Source organism: Hemitrygon akajei, chromosome 19, assembly GCF_048418815.1.
Source record: "Hemitrygon akajei chromosome 19, sHemAka1.3, whole genome shotgun sequence".
NCBI lineage: Eukaryota > Metazoa > Chordata > Chondrichthyes > Myliobatiformes > Dasyatidae > Hemitrygon > Hemitrygon akajei.
The window spans coordinates 46,061,687-46,083,141 of record NC_133142.1 but is presented as its reverse complement, the minus strand read 5'-3'; the positions used below and the strand labels follow the sequence as shown (position 1 = coordinate 46,083,141).

Here is a 21,455-nt window from a genome sequence, read left to right as displayed (position 1 = left end):
GACTAGACAAGGAAAGGTTAGATTATACTCTGCTTGTTTGTTAGAATTTTGAAGGACAAGGAAGAATTTCATTATAACATTACATTTTGAGTAGAGGAATATGGGGAGGATGTTTCCCTTGATGGGAAAACCTAGAACTAGGAAGTCACTTCCAAAAAGTAAATGTTTTCCCATTTCCAGGAGACTTCAGGAGGCATTTTTTCTCTCTTTATGGTGATGATGAGTCTATAGCATCTTCTTCCTCTCAGAGTAGTGGAAGCAGAATCTGTGAATATTTAAAAGGTAGATATGTATAGGTAAGCAAGGATTGTGGGGGTGAAAGGTTACCATAACTAGACAGCAATACAGCCAGATCAGCTATGAAATCATTGAATGATAGAACATGCTTAGGTGGCCTGCTCTTGCTTCTAAAATCATTTGTTGGTGCATCATCCTTTTATTTGTACTGAGTTCATCACAATAGAATAATACCAGAAAACACCTTTTGCATGAATAGAAAATTAATCCAAATGGTTTTATTTCTTGTGCTGATACATTCTTTGACAATAACACATCATTGTCCCAATTAACAAGTGACCATATGAAAAAAAAATGTTTGAATGAAGGAATATTCCACAATATTGGCACATAAGCAGCAAGATTATTGTCAATACTTGTTACAAACAAACTGTAGAAAATGAACATGCTTTCATAGTCCTTTATCACATAGCTCCATAGGGGACATAACAAGACATGAACTGTTGACTAAACAGGAAATTCCAAGACCAATTAATAAGTGTGACTGCATTCAGGAAGCAACAGTGAAACAGAAGCAACAAAGATGCACCACGCAAAACTTCACAAACTATATTAGATGGGTTTTTTTTCTCTTTGTCAAAAACTGCAGTCTGGAAGTACACTCAAAGACTTAATAGGCCCTGTGAGATCTCACTTGTTCATTGCAGTTTGTCCACAAGAAAAGATACATTGGTCTCAGCTCTGACTGATGCGTCAGGTCACGCAAGTAACAATACAACAGTGGGTTGCAAGTCCAATGGTTGTTTGAAGGAGTTGTTTGTCAAGGAGCTTATCAAACACTTGGATCTTCTGTGTTCAATCTCTGAGGTAAAGCCTGGCTTACAGGCCCCTCCACCAGCAGGCAGTAGGGCATGTGGAGGCCTGTGCCAGATGAATGACCATATGCCTGAAGAACTTGACCTCCTCTTCAGGTCAGTGCAGTTAAATTACAAGGTCATTGTAGCTCACATATTTCTTTTTGGCTGCTGGGCCTACAAGAAAGCAAATGGAAAAAAAAGTTAGAGCTGGGAAATGTATGCTAATTAGATAGCATTCATACTGAATAGCAGTGTCTGATTAATTACTTCAAAGAGCTTGTTGAAGTTTTGCAGATGACGGAATCTCAGCATCAGCGATCAAGAGATCAGTGTAGATAAAAACCTATGTTTATCAAAGTATTTTTAAAAAATTGAATGCTGAGATTTCATGTTCAGAAATCCCATTCAACTTTTAAGCAAATATTTACCAAAATGATCTCTTGCTTTATTGCGCTGTGAATAATATTTTCAATGTAATTTCATCGCTGGGCTTAGATCTTAGGTTTTAGGCCAGATGCGTGCTCTGAATGCAGAGAAATTAGAGGCACTTCTATCATGTCATTGCTTAGTGCAGAGACAGCATGTCTACTGCAAGTTGGAAGAACATCTTGAAAAAACAAAATTCAATCAAAGGGAAGAACGTTCAGGTACTGTACATTCACATGCATACCAGCCAATGAGAGTTGGTAGACAGTTCACCTGTGGACTTGATTAAAAATAAAATTCATCCATGGCATCATCCTGATCACAAGGCTGACATCTTACTTGAATGTCCTTCCAACCCCATAAATGTGTGACCTTAAAAGGCTGCTTACCACCATCTCCAAAAACTCTATTCAGTTTCTGAAATCTATTTGCATAAACCCCTAACTCTCCTCCTCCTGTTCCTCAAAGATTCTTTTTAAAGTTCTTCTTAATTGGTTGCCTCACTAATCCTGAATCTATTGAAACATCTTTTAATATTATATGTGTAAAATAAATGCAAAGTGTTGATGACACCATTGTCCTGCTCTTGTCCCTAACTCGTGTTCATTACAGTATGAATCAATGGTGAGTAATCTAGGATCAGACTATTTTACTGGCCCCAGTTCCTTATATATTTGCATAATTTCCACCAAGGCTGACTAAGTGATCCCATCAAAGTGTGACCCATATTCTACTAAAAGCAGTGACACAATATATCCATAGCAGATAATTTTGTGATGCATACTCGGAATAATTATATCTATTTCTAGAGCATAATTCATGCATACCCTTGTGCTTTGTTTAATGTTGTTCTTCACTGCATGAACACCTTGTAAATATTTTTCACCAAATTGAACAATTCACAAGATGTACAGTTCCATTAAACTAAGGGGGTATATGAGAGTAACACACACAAAATGTTGGAGGAACATATAAGATCAGGCAGCATCTGTGGAGAGGAATAAACAAACACTGAAGTTTCAGGCTGAGGCCTTTCACCAGGACCCTTCGTCATTCATGAGTCCTGATGAAGGGTCTCAGCTTGAAATGTCAACTGTTCATTCCACTCTGTAGATGCTGCCTGACCTGCTGAGTTCCTCCAGTATTTCTGTGTCTTATTCTGGATTTCCAGCATCTGCAGAGTCTCTCGTGTTGAGGAATATCACATTTTTTGTTAGTGTAAATTATACTCATTTATATTTTCTGCTGTTCAGTTCTCACAGTGCAGACTGAAGGCACTTTTAGGTAGAAGAGAACATTCAAACTGACATTGTACTTTATATTAAATAGAGTCCACAAAATCAAGTCTATTGTTCCAATGCTGATGGGTTCAAAGGCATGCCCTCACACTGTGTCAGCAACTAGCATGATAGAGTCCAGTTTATTGGAAAGCCACTTCCATTTAGCATTAATTTTAAGAATGTTCCTGGCTCTGTCTAAATTTAATTAGACTGTTAATCACTGCTTCATAGAACTTAACCACATTCTTCTGATTTAAAATATCTTCTATACCAAACAGCTTCCTGGATAATAAGCTAATGCACCATTTGAAGGTTTTTGTTCTAATATAACAAAGGCTAATGGTGCTCTAAAGATTTATGAAGATTTGAATACTTCTTCATTGCTTCTCCCCTCTGCATGTACTGCTTCACGAGTCTGTCCCCCACACCCACTTTTGAATAAAATTCACAACTAACACAGGAGCAGACAAAATGAAACTGCATTATTTTTTCACACATGAAAGAACAGTCAGAAAACATGGGCATTTCATGTGAAGATCAATTTGTTTCGTGACCAGCCTACAAAGTGGCTTGGGACACAATATCAGTGCTGGTGCACAGACTGTGAAGATGCTATCAGCACCATGCAAATATATTTTACATATCCCATCTGGCCTTTTAACATTCTTTCAAATAGCTTCAAATAGAGATTTCTGAACAGCTATATACATTACAATTTCACTGACTGTATTTATTCAGTGGGTCTGAGATAATTTACACAATCTTTGCTAATTTGCAATTAAAAGTTTTCAAAGGATATGTATGAAGGTCCTACTTAAGTAATAATCGTATGCAATTCTCCGACTTAAAAGAGTGTTCCAATTTCTGCATCCTTTATGATCTTGATGCGGCTTGAGAGCAAAATGTGGCATCTATTTAGGATGCAAAGAATGGGTGTAGCACAGTTTTTTTAGGCAAAGGCTGAACTCAGACAATCAAGGTGAAAAATTTCACTATAACTATTGTGGCATCTAGAAAGCTCTGACATTGTAGCCTGCACGCCCCCTCCCCAGCTAGGTCAAGAGGTTTAACTTCTGAAATAAGATGGGATCAGAAATTTACAGACTAGCACCAATAGGGAACCTTTTTGAATGGGTTATGTTGTAGTTATACAAGATGGTGAGACCACACTTTGAGTATTGTGTACAGTTTTGGTCACCCTTTTATAGAGAGGGTGTCATTAAGCTGGAATGAGTGCAAAGAACAGGAGATGGGACTTGAAATTAGAGTTGTGTGGGTTTAAAAGAGGCAAGCCTTAGGGCATTCTGGTGAACTTTACCTAATAGGAGTCAGGACTTGGAATACATTTCCTGGTTGTTAATTAATATTTGCTTGGCTAATAAATCTATTTACAGAAACAATGAAAAGTACTTGAAGTCAAGCAGAGTGGCCATGTTGGAGCTGCTTTTGGGATGTCGAGGAACAGAGAAAGGTGTTAAAACAATAGGATTGAAATAGTGAGTAACTTCAACTTCCCTTGTATAGACTGGGACCTCATTAATGAAAGGGGTTTAGATAGGACAGAATTGATTATGTGCTCCATAATTAATATTGAGTAACATATTAGATCATTAGATCACGGTTTCTTAAATTAATATGATGTAGATAGTCCACCAAGAGGAGCTGGTGTTTGATAATGAGTCTGGCCAAGTCACTGACCTTTCCATGGGAGAACAGTTTGGAAGCAGTTACCACAACCTCTAAGTTTTATGATAGCTATATATAAGGCCATGGAAAGTCCTTGACAATTAGGATTGAAGAAAATCCCAAGGCATTCTATTCATAAATTAAGTGCAAGGGGTGTAACTAGACAATGGGTAGGACCACTCAATGGAGCGAGTTCCATTCAACAATAAAGCAAGCAGAGAGTGTGGATGAGGTCCAAAATTAGTACCTTGCTTCAGCATGTTAGGAGAAGGATATAGAGGATATGGAGATCATTGTGGTGCATGCTAATTTATTAGGGCATTTTGAGATAAAGGAAGAGGTAGTGTTTGGTTTCTTAAAGAACAGTAAAGTGGATTCGTCCCCAGGGTCTGATGGGATATAACTCAGGTTATTGAGACAGGTAAGAGACGAGATTGCTGACAATTTCTTCATGTCTTCTCCATCCACGGGCAAGGTCCTGCAGAACTGGTGAGTAGCTATTATTGTTCCTTTATTCAGGGAGGGAAATAGGGATAATCCTGGAAACCATAGACTGTTCAGTAGTCGTAAAGTTACTGGAGAGGATTTTTGGGATAGGATTTGTGAGCAATTGCAAAACTATGGTCTAAATTTGAAGAGTTTTGAGATTAAGGGGATTTGAAAGAAAAGTTATTTTACAGTGTAGTTGATATCTGGAACTCACTGCCAGAGGAGATAGTGGAATTTGATACACCCACGTTCAGAGAGGGCATTGAATAGACAAGGCATTAATACAGGCAGATGGCATTAGTGTAGATGCAAAATATTTGGTTAGAACATAGAAATCTACAGCACATTACAGGCCCTTTGGCCCACAATGTTGTGTAAACCATGTAACTGCCTATAATTTTCCTACCAGAGTCCCTTCTATTTTTCCAAGCTCCATGTACCTCTCTAAGAGGTTCTTAAAAGACCATATTGTACCCACTTCCGCCAGTGCATTCCACATACCCACCACTCTGTGTGAGAAACATACCCCTGATATCCCCTCAGTACCTATTTCTAAGCACCTTAAAAATATGCCTCCTCGTGTTAGCCATTTTAGCCAGAGAAAAGGCCTCTGGCTGTCCACAAAATCAATGTCCCTCATCATCTTGTACACCTCTATCAGGTCACCTCTCATCCTCCATCGCACGAAGGAGAAAAGGCCAAGTTCACTCAACCCATTCTCATAAGGTATTCCAGGCAGCATCCTTGTAAATCTCCTCTGCACTCTCTCTATAAGACTTTCCTTATAACCTGAACAGTCATATTTGTCAAGCGATGTTGCAACATCTTCAAAGGTTACAAGAGATATTCTCAAATATAATAGACTTCATATCACTTCCTCTTATATACATAGTGGGCTAAAAGGTATGGTTCTTTTTCACTGTATTACTGTCCATGATATATGTCAGAGAAGAACAATGATTCAGTAAAACTCCTTTAATCCTATGTGATAAGGAATTCAGTGATACTGGACTGGCAGATTTGTCATATTATTGACATCCAAGCACAGTCTTAATTTACTTTAAAAAATGCAGTAGGATAGTAAATTTTCCAGTGAACCTGATAAACTTAAAGGGAGTGCAGAAACCAGGGTCCAGTTTCTCTAACCTCCTTTGAAAGAGCACAGGAAAGATCACATAATGAGCAAGATGGCAACCACTGCAATTTTTGTATAAATGGATAGTAGATTATTGGAGATTTACTCTATTTCCTATGCTTGGTGTGCATTTGGTTAAGGGACTTTCACTGTAAATTCACAGACACACTGAATTCTTGGAATTTATTCCACTTAAAATGGAAGAGGGAACGTTACAAATAATGATGCATGGCAGGTACTGAGTAACAAATGAGAAAAACCAGAAAATAGCTTTGGCTTTCACAAATATTTTCAGTTACTCAATGGGAAAGAAAATTTTCTTCATTCAGTCATCAGCTATGATTTTGCAATTTTCATCTGCACTAATTACACACAGTAATTAAAATGAAGGTGAGAAAAGCCAATGGAGATCAAGAAAACATTCTGAAACTCAAATAAAGTAGACAGTGCTAGAAATACATTACAAATCAGACAGCATCAGTGGAGAGAGAACACGTCAATGGTTTTGGTTTGCAACCACTCAAAATGTTCTCTTTGATTTGTTGGCAACACAAAAAAATTATGGGGGAATCTCAGCAGGTCGGGCAGCATTCATAGAGAAAAATGCACTGTGAATAATTTAGATGAGACCCTCCATTGGGACTCAGGCCAAAATGTTGACTGTTCATTTTCCTCCATAGATACTGCCTGACCCGTAGAGTTCCTTCAGCATTTTGTGTCTGTTGATCAAACATCTGAAGTCCCTCTTATTGCCTGAATTTGCTATTTTTTAATTTAAACAAAAACATCATTCAACTGTTCCTGAAAGTAAACAGATCCCATCGGCCTGCTTGGCTACCAGGGAGAGATGTCAATGTGGATAGAAGAATGTAAGCATTATTCCCCTTGCCAAGCACAATTTAGTTATCAAATATGCAGTATCTCCTCCAAGTCTTTAAAATGTTATGTTAAAGTGAGTCCACTCTCTGGTGACAGTATTTCAAACAGCTGCACAGGTGTTTTCTCCTTGTGTCCTGACTTGTATCTATCTCTCAACAGAACTAACATTATTTACAGTTATGTTAAGCCATTGTCAGGTCTTGCCTGCACATTCCAAAGGACATCTCACTAGCTCATAGTCTTTATGACCACCGCATCTCAGACCTCCGTGAATGCCTTGATATGCAGAAGTTCGCTAGAAGATCTCACCTTCTACTTCACTGCTGGTGTCCTTCAGTGAATCCAGCAGCAGGGTCCTGCATGCTCAAGAGAGGGTCTTCAACCATTTTGCGAATGGAAACTTAGTTTCACCCCAGTCGCAGTTGTTCACAGGCAGTGACTCCCAATATTTTAGTATTTTAATGTGTTATTAACTATTTCAATCCTTGTTTTCTTTTCCAGGCAGTAGTTTTTAAATGCCTGACTTAGAAGCATTTAAAAATTCTGCACAGTCATTTATAATGCCTTGCTGTCAAAGGCCATCATGGTGGTCTTGGGCAGGACCAAAATCGCATTCAACTCAAGGGGCTACTTCATCATGTGGTCTCACGTGTAATCACTCTTGGACTCATGTGTAATCAGCTGATTTAACTCATGCAGAAGACACCAGCAAAATGCCAGAAATTTGAGAGTCAGGTGACAGAGGTGAGTGTAGTTGCTATTAACAAGGAGAAGGTGCTTGGGAAGCTGAAAGGTCTGATGGTAAATAAGTCACCTGGACCAAATGGACTAAACTCCAGGGTTCTGAAAGAGGTAGCTTAAGGGATTATGGAGGAATTAATTATGATCTTTCAAGGATTACTAGATTCTGGAATGGTTCTGGAGGACTGGAAAATTGCAAATGTCACTGAACTCTTCAAGAAGGGAGGAAAGCAGAAGAAAGGAAATTATAGGGCAGTAAGCTTAACTCCATTGATTGGAGAAACTGTTGGATCCATTGTTATGGATGATATTTAGGAGTACTTGGAGCAATATGATAAAGTAGGCAGATTACTCTTTGATGCAGGATTCACAAAGAAGAGTCAGTGGATGTTGTTTTACTTGGATTTTCAGAAGTCCTTTGACACAGTGCTGCACATGAAGCTGCTTAAGGTGGTAGGAGCCTATGGTATTACAGGACAGATTCTAGCAGGAATAGAAGATTGACTGACTGGTAGGAAGAAAAATGTCAGAATAAAGGGGACCTGTTCTGGTTGGCTGATGGTGACCAGTGGTGTTCTGCAGGAGTCAGTATTGGGACCACTTCTTCTCACATTGCGTGTTAATGATTTGGATGATGGTTTGCACATAAGCTACTAATGACTTGTATGCAAAGGGCTGTCAGATGCCTGTAAATACAAGTAGTGCCATGGTATCATAGCATGTAGTATAACATGATTACAGTGCCAGCAACCCAGGTTCAATTCTGCTGCTGTTTGTAAAGAGGCTGCATGTTCGCCCCATATCTGCTAGGCTTCTATTGGTTGCTCAGGTTTCCTCCCACATTCCAAAGACATATGAGTTAGTTGGTCAATTGGTCTACATGGGTGTAATCAGGCTGCGCTGGCTCATTGGACTGGAATGGCCTGTTATTATACTGAATCTCTAAATGAAATAAATAAAATCTAATACTACACAGTCTCTCACCATTTCAAAAATATATTCAGCTGACCATTCTTCCTCCAAAGAGGATTATCTCACATTTTTGTGCAATATATTCCATTTGCCATGTTGGTATCCATTCACATTGACTCTCTAAATCTTCTTGAATCCTTTTGTGTCCTCATACAATTCACACTGCTCAGTATTATCAGCAATCCTCTTATACAGGGTCCTTTCAAAAGAGATTTTGATTAGTGGGGGTCCTTTATGTTGATCCTTAGTCCACTAGTGCACTGGTCACAGTTCTTATCTTGAAGATGACCTATTTGTTTCAACTTTTTCTTATCGATTAGTCAATCCTCAGTCCGCAGCAGTATATCATATGCAACCATGTGTGCTCTAATCTTGCCTAATAATGTCTTAAGGTACTTTATTGGTCCTTCCAAAAATCCCAAACATCAACTGGTTTACCCATATCTCTTCTGAAAATTCATCAAACATGATTCCCCCTTCACAAACCTATTTGACACTGCCCATTATGTTCAATGTTCTCTGTAGCCACTCCCTGAATATTATAACATATTTTCTATTACTGATGTCAAGCTGAGCAACAGTCTCTTGATCTCTATCTCTCCCCCCACCCCCTTTCACAGTTTATATTGGGACTGCACTTCTGTTGGAATCATATTAGAGTGTATAGATTTTTTTGAAGATGATCAGTATATTCACAATTTTTCTATTCATCTCTTCCTAACCCTTCTGATGAGGGTCATGAGAATTTAATGGCTTTCAGTCCCATTATTTTCTCTGAATGATTTTTGTTTTTCTACAAATGCAGTACAATTGTGAGACACTGCCACAGGCAAATTGACTGCATTGCTCCATACATTAAAAGCATTTTAACAATGTTCGAATTGCTATAAAGAATTTAGAAGTTCATGAAATCATTAAAGGTTGTATATAAAAGTAAGTTATTCTGATATCTTTTATATGTACTGTAAATGAAACAAGCGTCCACGTTGGGCCAGACTTGATGAGATGTTAGTTACTTATCCTGTTAATCAGACCTGATAGTCCTTTGTGGAGCAGAGTTGAGTATGTGATCAGGGTTACTCAAATTTGCCACGGATATGGGCTGGAGACGTTTAGATGTTTTTGAGAACAGTTGAAATATGAAATTCAGTAGTAACACCAGTTATCTCAGAAACGACATCCTTTGTTTTAGCCACAACACCTTGGCTAAAGATATCAAATTATATCAAACAATGTCTTTTATGCATGCACCAAAATACAATGTTTAACAAGTAATTACAAAATTTCTTCACATAGAATCTGAAAATAGTGTAAGGGGGACAGAGTTAGAGTGGGGAACTGAGTCTTTGGCTCAAAAGGTGTTAGTGAGTTGAAGCTGAGACAAGGTTGAGGGTTCTGTCAAGTATCTTTCTTTCTTGTTTTCTTTATTGGTGCCCAGTTAGAGTAGTGTGAATGGAACCCAGGCCAGTGGTGAGATCTTCATGTTGGAGATCTGGGATGGGAGACCTAAGGACTGCCCGATTGCTAGATGCATCTGAAGCAGCATCTTGCAACTCACATTAGTGAGTTGGAAGAGGAGCTGGATGACCTTCAGCTCATTCGGGAGAATGAGGAAGTGACAGATAAAAGCTACAAGGAAGTAGACACGCTTAAGTTGTAGGAGGTAGGTAGCTGAGTGACTGTGCCAGAGAGAGCAAGATTAAGATGATTTGGGAGAGGAATATATAGTTGAGGAATTAGTGTGGAGGGCAGGGATGCAAATTCATGGATTATCAGAATATCTTCTGGATATGTAGACAGACAGTGAGGAAGAATAGGTAGTGGATTAGGCATAATTGCAATCAGTTGGGTGGTTTTTGTGTCTAATTTGATCTAATAAATAATCAGGATCAAGGGTAATGAACTTAGAGCATGGGTCAGTAAATGGAACTACATTTAGAGGCCATTATAGAGATTTGGCTGTTGAAAGGGCAGGAATGGCTGCTGTATATTTTGGGGTTTAGATACCTTACCTAGAAAGGGACAGGGGAGGTAAGAGAGGTGGAGAAGTGGCATTGCTAATCAGGGAGGTATCACAGCAGCAGAAAGGAAGGACATCATGGGGCAATGTTCTACTGAATTGGTGTGGGTGGAAGTCAGGAAAATGAAAAGAGCAATCACTCTGTTGGGAGTATCAACTGTAAAAAAAAACCAAATGTATGGTAATATCAAAACACCAGGATACTCCCAACTGCCAATTGTACATCGGTAACCAAGAGATTGAACAAAAGACCAGCTTTAGTTACCTTGGTAGCTTTATATCACACAATGCTAGAAGTCAAATAGAAATCAAAAGAAAAAGTGCCATTGCCAAAACCAGCTTCCAAAAAATGAAACCCATTTTTACCACTAGACACATTTCTATGACAACAAGGCTTAGGCTACTAAAATGTTACAGCTGGTCAATCTTGCTGTATGCTTCCGAAACATGGACTATAACACCAGAACTCCAAAGAAACTTAGAAGCAACAGAAATGTGGTTTCTTAGAAGAATACTGAAGATATCATATAGAGATAGGGTACCCCAATGTGCCCATACAAACAGATCTTTAATGAGAACATTAAATGAGAGGAAACTTAATTTCCTGGGCCATGTCATCAGAAAGGGAGAAATAGAATGTCTTACATTACAAGGCCGTATGCCTGGGAAACGTGGAAGAGGAAGGCAAAGAAGAAAATATATGGACACTGTGAAAGAACTAACAAATCTAAATTTGTGAGATATCATTGACGCTACCAGGGATCCTTCGATCTGGAGAACCACGATCGCTCAAGCGTGTAACACGCAAGGTATATGAAGAAGAAGAAGTTTATGGAAACCCCAATAGCAACAGAGAGACCAGATTGAATGACAGATTTTGGAAAAGTGGAAAAAGAACAGGGTATTTGTCATGGATAACTTCATACTCTCTTACGTTGAAAGGCACCTCCATAGTGCAAAAGGTTTAGATGCGGCAGAATTTATTAGATGTGCCCAGGAAGGATTCCTGACACAGTATGTAGACTGGCAACTGGATCTAGTACTAGGCAATGAACCTAGTCAGGTGACAGATCTTTCAGTGGATGAGCATTTGGGAGAGAGTGACTACAACTTCTTGATCTTTATCGCAATCTTGGAAGGGAATAGGAGCAACTGGTACAGGGAAGTATTTAAATGATTGTGGGCAAATTATGATGTTATTAGCCAGGAACTTGGAAGCATAAATTGAGGATAGATATACTCAGAGAAATGCACAATGCAAATGGGGAGCACTTGCACTGGGTTTGGGACAGGTTAACATATTAGTACAGCATCATGGCCTGAGGATCTTGGACTGTGCTGTACTGTTCTAAAACAAATTGTTGGCGGCGTTGACTATTTGTTTTTACTGCCTCGTTAAATAGAATAAACTCCTTACTCAAGGATCTGTCACTGAAATATTGTTCAGAATATTTCCCTTGCCATCATAATAAAACTATTCAGAGCAGTAGGTTGTTCACTGCATCACAACCTTTAATCTTGTTTATTCATTCATGGGACATGGGTCTCTCTGACAGGCTAAGCATTTATTGCCCATTCCTGTTTGTCCTTGAGAAAGTAAATTGCCTTTTTAAACAAGCACATTGTGTGGAATGAAGATACTCCTATTATGCTGTCCATCCAGGATGCCCCCTCCTCAGACTATTACCATTAGGGAGGAGGTGGAGGAGCCAGAAGACCCACATTCAACATTTCAGGAACTGCTTCTTCCACTCCACCATCAGGTTTCTGAATGGTCCAGAAACACTACCCCTTTTTTTGCACTACTTCTTTACTTTTCAACTTATTTGTGTGTTTGCCCTATACTGCTTGCAAAAATCAACAAATTTCATCTCTTGTAAGACTGAGAATAAACTTGATTCAGATTCTATTAGTTTCCAGTACTTTTAACCTGTTGGTGATGAAGGAATAATGATACATTTCCAAGATACAATGCTGTCCAATATAGAGAGTAAACCAAAGACCTGCTTGTGATTTCCTAGGTGTCAGAGGTTTAGTGCTGGCATCTTGCACAACAATCCTAATTTATTGCTTGTGGCAGTTTGGAGTAGTGGACAGTGAACCAATCAAGCAGGCCGATTAATTCTGGATTATGTAAGGCTTCTGGAGTTTGGTTGCTATGGCAGTTCAAATGTACATGAAAGTAAGAAGCTGCAGAGCATTGTGGACACTGCCTATTACATCATGGGCTCATCCCTCCCCACCACTGGTAGGATCTACAAGAGGTCCACCTCTAGAAGGCAACATCCATCATCAAAAGTACATACCATCTAGGCATGCATCTCTTTGCAGCTACAATAAGGCTGGAGATACCTTAAGTACTGCACCACCAGGTTCTAGAAAGGCTACTTCCCTTCAACCATTTAGTTCTTGAACCACCAGTAAAACCCTAATGACTGCAGTCTAGCAACACTATGATCAATTCGATGACCATACACAGAAATTGATTTTATTCTATTTGCATCCTTTCTTGTAAAAATTGGGTTTAACTTAGGTTTTGTTTATGGTTTTCTTGTAAAAACAGCTTATAAAGTGCTAAGTGCCTGTGATGCTGCGGCAAGCAAGTATTCTTATTGGTTTATATTTGTGACATGTACCAAGATACAGTGAAAAGCTTGTCAAGCATGTTTCTATATATCATTAAATCATTACACAGTGAACTGAGTTAGAATAAGATTAAAAAAAACAATTGCAATGCCGAAATAAAAAACACAAAATGCTGGCAGAACTCAGCAGGCCAGACAGCATCTATGGGAGGAGGTAATAACGACGTTTTGGGCCGAAGCCCTTCATCAGGAGTGAAGTAACATGGGATGGTCGAGGGGGGATAAGAAGTGGGGGGAGGGATGAAGTAGAGAGCTGGGAAGTGATAGGCTGGAGGGAAATGGGCTGGGGGAAGGTGGAGAATTATTGGAAATAAAAGAGAAAGAAAGGTAGGGCTGGGGGGAGAGATTATAGTGAGGGGGGAAAAAGAGAGAGAAAGAGAACCAGACTATAACCAGACTAAAATAATAGATAGGGATGGGGGTAAGGGTGGGGGGCAGGGGTATCAACGGAGGTCAGTGAGTTGGATGTTCATGCCGGCAGGAAGGAGGCTACCTAGGCGGGAGATAAGGTATTGAATTATGCTGTCTGGCCTGCTGAGTTCTGCCAGCATTTTTTTAATTTTATTTCCAGCATCTGCAGATTCACTCATGTTGCAATTGCAATGCAGAATACAGTTTAGAAGCTACTGAAAGAGTGCAGTGCAGATTGTCTACACAACCACTAGTTCTTGAAGCCATAATAAGAATTGTTGCTAGATCAGTTAAGTTTCCATTCAATTGTGATTTCAGGATATTGCTGATAGAGGAATTGACAATGTTGATACCATTGACAATCTAAGGGAAGTGATGGTTCTATTTCCTGTTGCTATGCTTGGCTTGGTCATTCCCTGTCATTTGTTTTTTGTAACTTGTAATATATCATGCCTGAATGTGATTGTTGGCATGGATGGACTGCTTAATTAACTGAGTTATGATGCAATTGAAATCATCCTGACAACACTGAACATTCCCAGCTCTGCTTGAAGGGATGAAGTAGCTGAAGATGATTGAGCTAAGGACACTGCCCTGAGGAGACCTGGGATTGAGATGATTGGCAGTCAACCACCATAATAATCTACAACTATTATCAGGTATGGCTTTAAACTGTGCAGTTTTCTCCCTCTCATTTACCATGACTTCAGATTTACTCAGGATGTTTGAAACTGCACTCTGTGAAATGCTTTCTTCATGTCAAGGAAGTTGATGCACCATCAATAACTCACTCTGAGACGTAAGAAGCGAAGTATCGGCTTTTATTGACTGGAAGAATGAACAACACTACATCCTGGAGAATGAGGCCGGGCATCAGGCCTCAATCGCCTTTATACAGGGGTCTGTGGGAGGAACCACAGGAGCTGTCAGCAGGGGTCTGTGGGAGGAGCCACAGAAGCAGTCAGCAGGGGTCTGTGGGAGGAGCCACAGGAGCAGTCCAGACAGGTATATGTAGTTCACCACAGAAGTCTACTCCGCTTTGGAAAACAGTCCTGGTGCTTCTGTAAGCACTCACTTTGAAAGGACTAGGATATAAAAGCAAGGCTGTACTGCTGAGGCTCTATAAAGTATTGGTCAGACCCTAGTTGGGTCCTGCTGAAAGGGCTTGGCCCAAAACGTTGATTGTACTCTTTTCTATAGATGCTGCCCGGCCTGCTGAGTTCCTTTAGCATTTTGTGTGTGTTGCTTGGATTTCCAGCATCTGCAAGTTTTGTCTTGATTGTGATTGGAATATTATGAGTAGTTTATGCCCCTTATCAAAGAAAGGATGTGCTGGCATTGGAGAGGGTCCAGAGGATATTCACAAGAATTATTCCAGGAATGAAGGGGTTAACAAATGAGAATTGCTTGATGGCTGTGGGCCAGTAAGTGCTAGAGTTTAGAAGAATAACAGGGATCTCAGTGAAACCTTTCAAATATTGAAAGGATTAGATAGAGTGCATGTGGAGAGGATGCTTCCTAAGTAGGGGAGTCCAGGACCAGAGATGTCACTTTAAAATAGAAATTAAGACAGTGAATCCGCAGAATTTTTGCCACAGCCAGATGTAAAGGCCAAGCTACTGGGTATACTTAAAGTGAAGTTTGATAGGTTTTTGATTAGCAGGATCATGAAAGGTTATGGGAAAAAGGCAGGAGAATGGGGTTAAGAGAGATAATAATAAATCAGCTACGATGGAATGGTGGAACATTCCATAAGCCAATGGCCTAATTCTGCTCCTGTGTTTTATGACTTTATAGACCAAGGCTGTAATGTGGTCTTGAACCCAGTGGTCACTACTGAACCAAAACTGACTGTCAATGTATAGGTGTTGCTTGGCAACGCTATCCGTGACTTTGACTGATCAGTGGTATCTGCTGCACTTGGGTTACATTATTATTAGATTTCTTTCACACTACATTGAGTTGACACTTTTGTAAGAACAGCAGAGTTAGGAACACAGTCAGCTCTAGAGCACAAATCTGCAATCCTATAGGCTGTCTGATATAAGGGCTGATATAACTTTGGGAAGAATCCAGTAAATTCAGTTGTTTTTTGATATCACAGAGTGATTCATGATAGCAGGGATCTCAAGAAGATGCCAAAGTAGACCAACCACATTGTTGTTTTGGTTGAAGATGGTTACAAGTGCTTCAGTATTGTTGTTAGCCATGACTGTGTGAGATTCTATTATCACTGTGGAACATGCTCATTGAGTCATTGCAGTCCATTAGCCATTTGCTCTGTCCACCACCTGCCTTGAATGAATATGTCATGAGTGCAGAGCTTTGGCATGATCTGCATTTTGTAAGATAAATGTCTGCACCTATAGTGTGGGAATCTCAACGGTCAAGCAATCAATCTGTTGCTGTGGCTTCACCATACTAACAACTCACTCGGTCCCTTGGAATTATTGACCTCAATTACCATTTCAGGCAAAATTTATGTATTTACTTGTAAATTCTCTTAGCGTTTCTGTTTATATTATTTTTGTAACAGTACAGAAGTAGAATTATCCCTTTCTTTACAGTAATAAGTGAGGTAAATAAAATATTAGTCACCAAATCACAAAATAGTTACAACCTGAATGGAGGTTTCATATAAGAGTGTCCCAGTTGGTCCCACTCCATCCCTACTCTCCACAGACCTCTGGATTATTTTTCTCATCACTTTTAGACACATACCCTGAATTCATCTGAATGTTGCTGTTTACCGCCTGTTCCATTCTTGAACTACTGACTAGGTTTTGAAAAGAAATCATAGCAAATGAATTTAAATAAGGTGCTCAATATATTTTGTGTTTTGGTCATGTTTTTCTACAACTACCAGAGGAAAAAAATGACATATGGTCTACAACAGAAAAGAATAAACACTTGTCTGCTTTGAATCTTTAATAAATGTTGATGGCAGAAAGGTTCCTGGTCACTGAAGGATGCAGTGAATGACTGATAGATCCAGGTATTGATGGATGGCTGATATGAAGAGGTGACCATTTTATACATGCCAGTTTAATTTATCTGTGTGGGATTCACTGAGGCATGAGATAAGATGTAAGTTGACAAGTAGAAACAAAAATCAAATTTCTGAGGCTCATTCAATTTCTGTTTAGTTGATATTTACAACTTCCGTTCTTTCTGTTTAATGTTTCCAGTCTCTCAAGTGCACCAACAGTAAAACATTAGTTACTGTTCCCTCCCTAACCAGCTTTCTTCTTCCTTCCCCTGAAAGCACCAACTCCTGTGCTGCCACCAATCTGCAAAGCTCTCTTCCAGTTTACACCCTAGGTGAGGTTGCACAGCCAGCAAGAATGGTCTATTGGCCATTCGAATACAGGGAGAATCCCGTGGAGAATATTGTACTTGGTTACACACCAGCTGCAAATTTGAGAGGAAGAAATTATTTATTTCTCAGACCCAAAGGTGTTGAGAACTAGTTCACAATGTGCAGATTTGCTTAACTATTATGACAATATCTATTCGGTCCTTTGGGTTCATTCTCAAAAACTTTTACAGCTGTATCGTGGAGAGCATTCTGGCAGGCTGCAACACTGCTTGGCATGGGGGAGCTTCTGCACAGGATCAAAATCAGCTGCAGACAGTTGTAAAATTAGTCAGCTCCATCATGGATACTAGTCTCCTTAGTATTCATGGCATCTTCAAGGAGTGGTGCCTCAGAAAGGTGGTATCTATTATTAAGGACCCCCACCACCCAGGACATGGCCCCTTCTCATTGTTACTGTCAGGAAGGAGGTACAGAAGCCAGAAGGCACTCACTCAGTGATTCAGGAACTGCTTCTAATTTCTAAATGGGCATTGAACTCATGAACACTACCTCACTTTTATTATTTTTGTTTTTGTACTACTATTCTTAATTTAGCTCTTTAATATACACATATATGCTGTAATTCATTTTTTCTATATTTATCATGTATTGCATTGTATTGCTGCCACTAAGTTAACAAATGTCATGACATATGCAGGTGATATTAAACCTGATCCTGATTTTCACTCTTATTCTGATGCTGGTACCACACTCATTCCACCGAGATGCAACACTGAGTGTCATGGGAAGTTATTCCTGCCTGTGGCCATCAAACTTTACAAATCCTCCCTCGGAGTGTCAGACACCCTGAGCCAATAGGCTGGTCCTGGACTTATTTCCACTTGGCACAATTAACTTATTATTATTTAATTATTTATGGTTTTATATTGCTATATTTCTACACTATTCTTGGTTGGTGCGGCTGTAATAAAACCCAATTTCCCCTCGGGATCAATAAAGTACGTCTTTGTCTCTGTCTGTCTGGTACAGCAATCCTATCCATCCCATTCCACCATACCACTGCAACTTCTCTCTCTGATGCCTTTAATTCTTTTGCCACTCACCAACTCAAAGGAGTAATTTATGGTCACTGAATTACATACAAGCAGGTCTTTGAGATGTGAGAGGAAACTTCTGCTGTCTCAGAGAAAACATGAAGTCTACCTGAGGTCAGGATCAAAGCCAAGCAGCTGGAGGTGTGAGGCGCCAACACCATCTGTTGTGCTGATCCATTTATTGTGACCTTATTATTGCCTGTTATCTTTAAGACTCTCTTTTGCCGTACAATCTCCTGATAACATGTAAAAAAAACCTGCTTCAACATTCACTGCTGAGAGCTGAGCTAAATGACAAGATTACCAGTACGATATCAGTGAATGTCTTTACCAAACACCTTCTTTCCATGAGGATCCACTTCATTTCAACATCAGATTTGACAAAATGATAATGGGTTTATCATACCATTTTAGCATTTGTGTATGAATGGTTTAGTGCAGAATTATTTCAAAGAGAAACAAGTGCAAAATAAATTGAGCTGTGTTCCATAAATTCGAGAATGTAACTGGAAATTAAAATTTGATCCTTTAAATAGCAATCACAAGATGGATCTAGGAGAGATAGGCCAGTCTTTGAATTATTTTTGGAGGACCCTATAAGTAAACATTAAATAATCATGTTTATTCTCTTTAAAGTCAAGAGAAAGGTCAGATTTGAGAAGCTTTCTTGATGTTTTGCGGTGCAGTACCTCATTGGGTGCTCTTCTCGCCAGTGGTGGGTACTAAGGATTTTTTGGACCATAGGAGCCGCATTCCTCCACTCTCTGGTCCCTCCAGCATTAGTGTGGGAACAGTTATTGTCTCTAGCAGCATCCATTTCAAAGACCAATGACATGACTGCTTAATTTCATTTCCCATATAAATTCCCAGAATACTTCACATCTAGAAATGTATTAAAGTGAAATATTGTCACTAATTGGACCCAATTTCATGCAATTTTCTGTTGTTATCTGTGAATGAGCTGTATGGTTCCAGAAAACCACTAGGCATTGCCAGTCTGTGACTAATGATTGCAGCTGGCAAGACAAGGAGTGACTGTGTAGACAGGGATCTGCTGTCTGATAAGATCTCCTTGAGTACAACAGAACTTAAATTGTTTGAGATGAAAAACAAACTAAAATCTGGAATGCAAGCAGAATGCAGCCTTTATCCTCTTTTCTTGCATTTGTTCCAATTCACCATCTTCACCCTGAATAACATCCATGAAATCCAACAGAGCTGAGCTTCAAAAGGCAGCTAAACAGTCAAATAACATCCTAGCCCTGCAGCCCTGGTGCTATCACAGTGCAACATAAAAAAAAAATCTGGCTAGTTGTTTGCCAAATGAAAATCCAGTCACATGAAGTGGATATTATACTCCAACATTAAAAATTAATAGAAGTTCTGAAAGGCAGCAGGGCTTACACCCCAGATACTCCAGGCTTAGAGCTGGGGGCTATTTTAGTTGTATGTTCAGAAAAAAAGCACTCATTATAAATTAATCGAATCTAGTTCCATCTTTCGATGAGCTGAAAAGATTTTGAAAATGTCAGGTCAAAATTTCTATCCATACAACACACGAGCTGGCATCCCACACTCATCCTACAATCATCACCAAAATATTTTCGTAATGTTTATTGAGTTAGGATGAATATTGTGAACATCAGAGAAAATATTGTATTACAAATGCAATTTCTTCAATAATACAGTTGTATAAATGACCACCAACCTGTTCATGACTTGCCTCATAAACTAAATCCTGAGACAAACTTTTAGTTAACTTGATGTTAAAAGAGAGAAGAAAGAAAATGGACCTCACTTATTAGGTGTTACATATGCTCTTGACCGCTGACTAAATCTGCCAGGGACAAATGGTAGGGCAAACAGAACTACTCCTGTCAATAATCACGGTCAAACCAGAAACTGGAAACCAACTCATGCATCCCACAGAAGACGATGGTGATGGAACACTGTGATAGATTTGATTATCTTTTTGAGATATTCACTGGGATGAGAATTTGGTGAACTGGGGAGAATGAAAGTTCAAGATGGCGCAAGCAAAAATCATGATCTACGGCAATGTCCTGTAGGCAGTTCATGAAACTTTTGTTTCTTTTACTTAGTCTTTTATATATGATTCTATTATTAAGCTGCATACGATTGGAAGCTGGATTTCCATTTTGATGGTGTGTTCTTCGGCCAATTGAGTGATCTGGTGCTTTGTTGACTCCAAGGGATTTTGATGAGGTTGAAAGCGGAAGGCATGGCCTGTTGGTCTGGAAGCCTGGAAGCAGTGTTCAAGCCCATAATCGACTCCATTGCTTCTCTCCAATTGGGAGGGTGGAGTAGAGTCAGGTGTCTGGCGCCACTGTCAGTGTCTGACTAGTCTCCCTCTCCATCTCACTGGTTGCTGTCAGAGTAAAGTACAGGTGCCTTGTGTTCCATATTGCAAGGATTGAAAGGCAAGGCTTGTGGCTGTGGACTCATTTTGGGGGACTGGAGGCTCATGTTATGTGTATTTCTGGATTCTGGTTACCCTTTTTTGCTGTTTCGGAGTGGTTTGATCAGGGTGATTAGTGAAGATTGGGGTGTCTTGTTTTAGACAGGCTCTGTGGCCTGTAGTCAAGTGGTAGTGTGCAGCTGAACTGAATGTTCCTGTACTCCTGGTTTGATGTTGATACCCTATGTGTTGTTCGCTCGCTTTATGCCATTTGCTCAATTTGTTCTTTTTTCATATGTTGGGTGTTTGATGTTTACTTTGAATGGGTTTGGTGGTGTTTCTTTGTTTTGTGGCTGCCTGTGGGAGGATGTATCACAGAGCTGTATTCTGTATACATACTTTGATAAAAATGTACTTTGAATATTTGAATGCAATTCTTCACAAGGATTTCGTCGTCATCTTGAAAGTACTGAGGCTACTCCAAATAAGATCTTCGTTACACCGACTGCTATTCATCAAGGGCAAAGTGTGAATAGGGATGGGCCTGGAATTTATGGCCTATTAATCCCAGGATTATTTACATTGGATGCATGGCACAGAAACTGACCAGGAAAATCATTGCTGCCAACATCTCTATTCATTGCAAGATCCACCTAGTCTGATTTCATCTCCTTGTTTCACAATTAACATTTATTTCTTTCTCTCTAAGCATTTTGTTTGTTTCTCATCAATGGCATCATTTATATACAACACCTCGATGGTTAGTGCAGCTATGGTGGGCTGAAAGAATTGTTTTGAAGCTGTGTGACACCATTTTGGGTCAGGGCAGTAGATCAATGGGCTGT

The 21,455-nt window shown here is 39.5% G+C and overlaps 1 protein-coding gene across 5 annotated transcripts in view; it reads right to left on the bottom strand.

The window, feature by feature from the left end:
• Positions 1–495: 495 nt before the first annotated feature.
• LOC140741904 (metabotropic glutamate receptor 7-like) overlaps positions 496–21,455 on the bottom strand; it is a 763,442-nt gene continuing 742,482 nt past the window's right edge. For all 5 annotated transcript variants that reach the window (XM_073072446.1, XM_073072445.1, XM_073072444.1 and 2 more), the window contains one exon: positions 496–1,268. In XM_073072446.1, the coding sequence (XP_072928547.1) occupies positions 1,219–1,268 (50 nt within the window). In that variant the 3' untranslated portion in view covers positions 496–1,218. The remainder of the gene's footprint in view (positions 1,269–21,455) is intronic.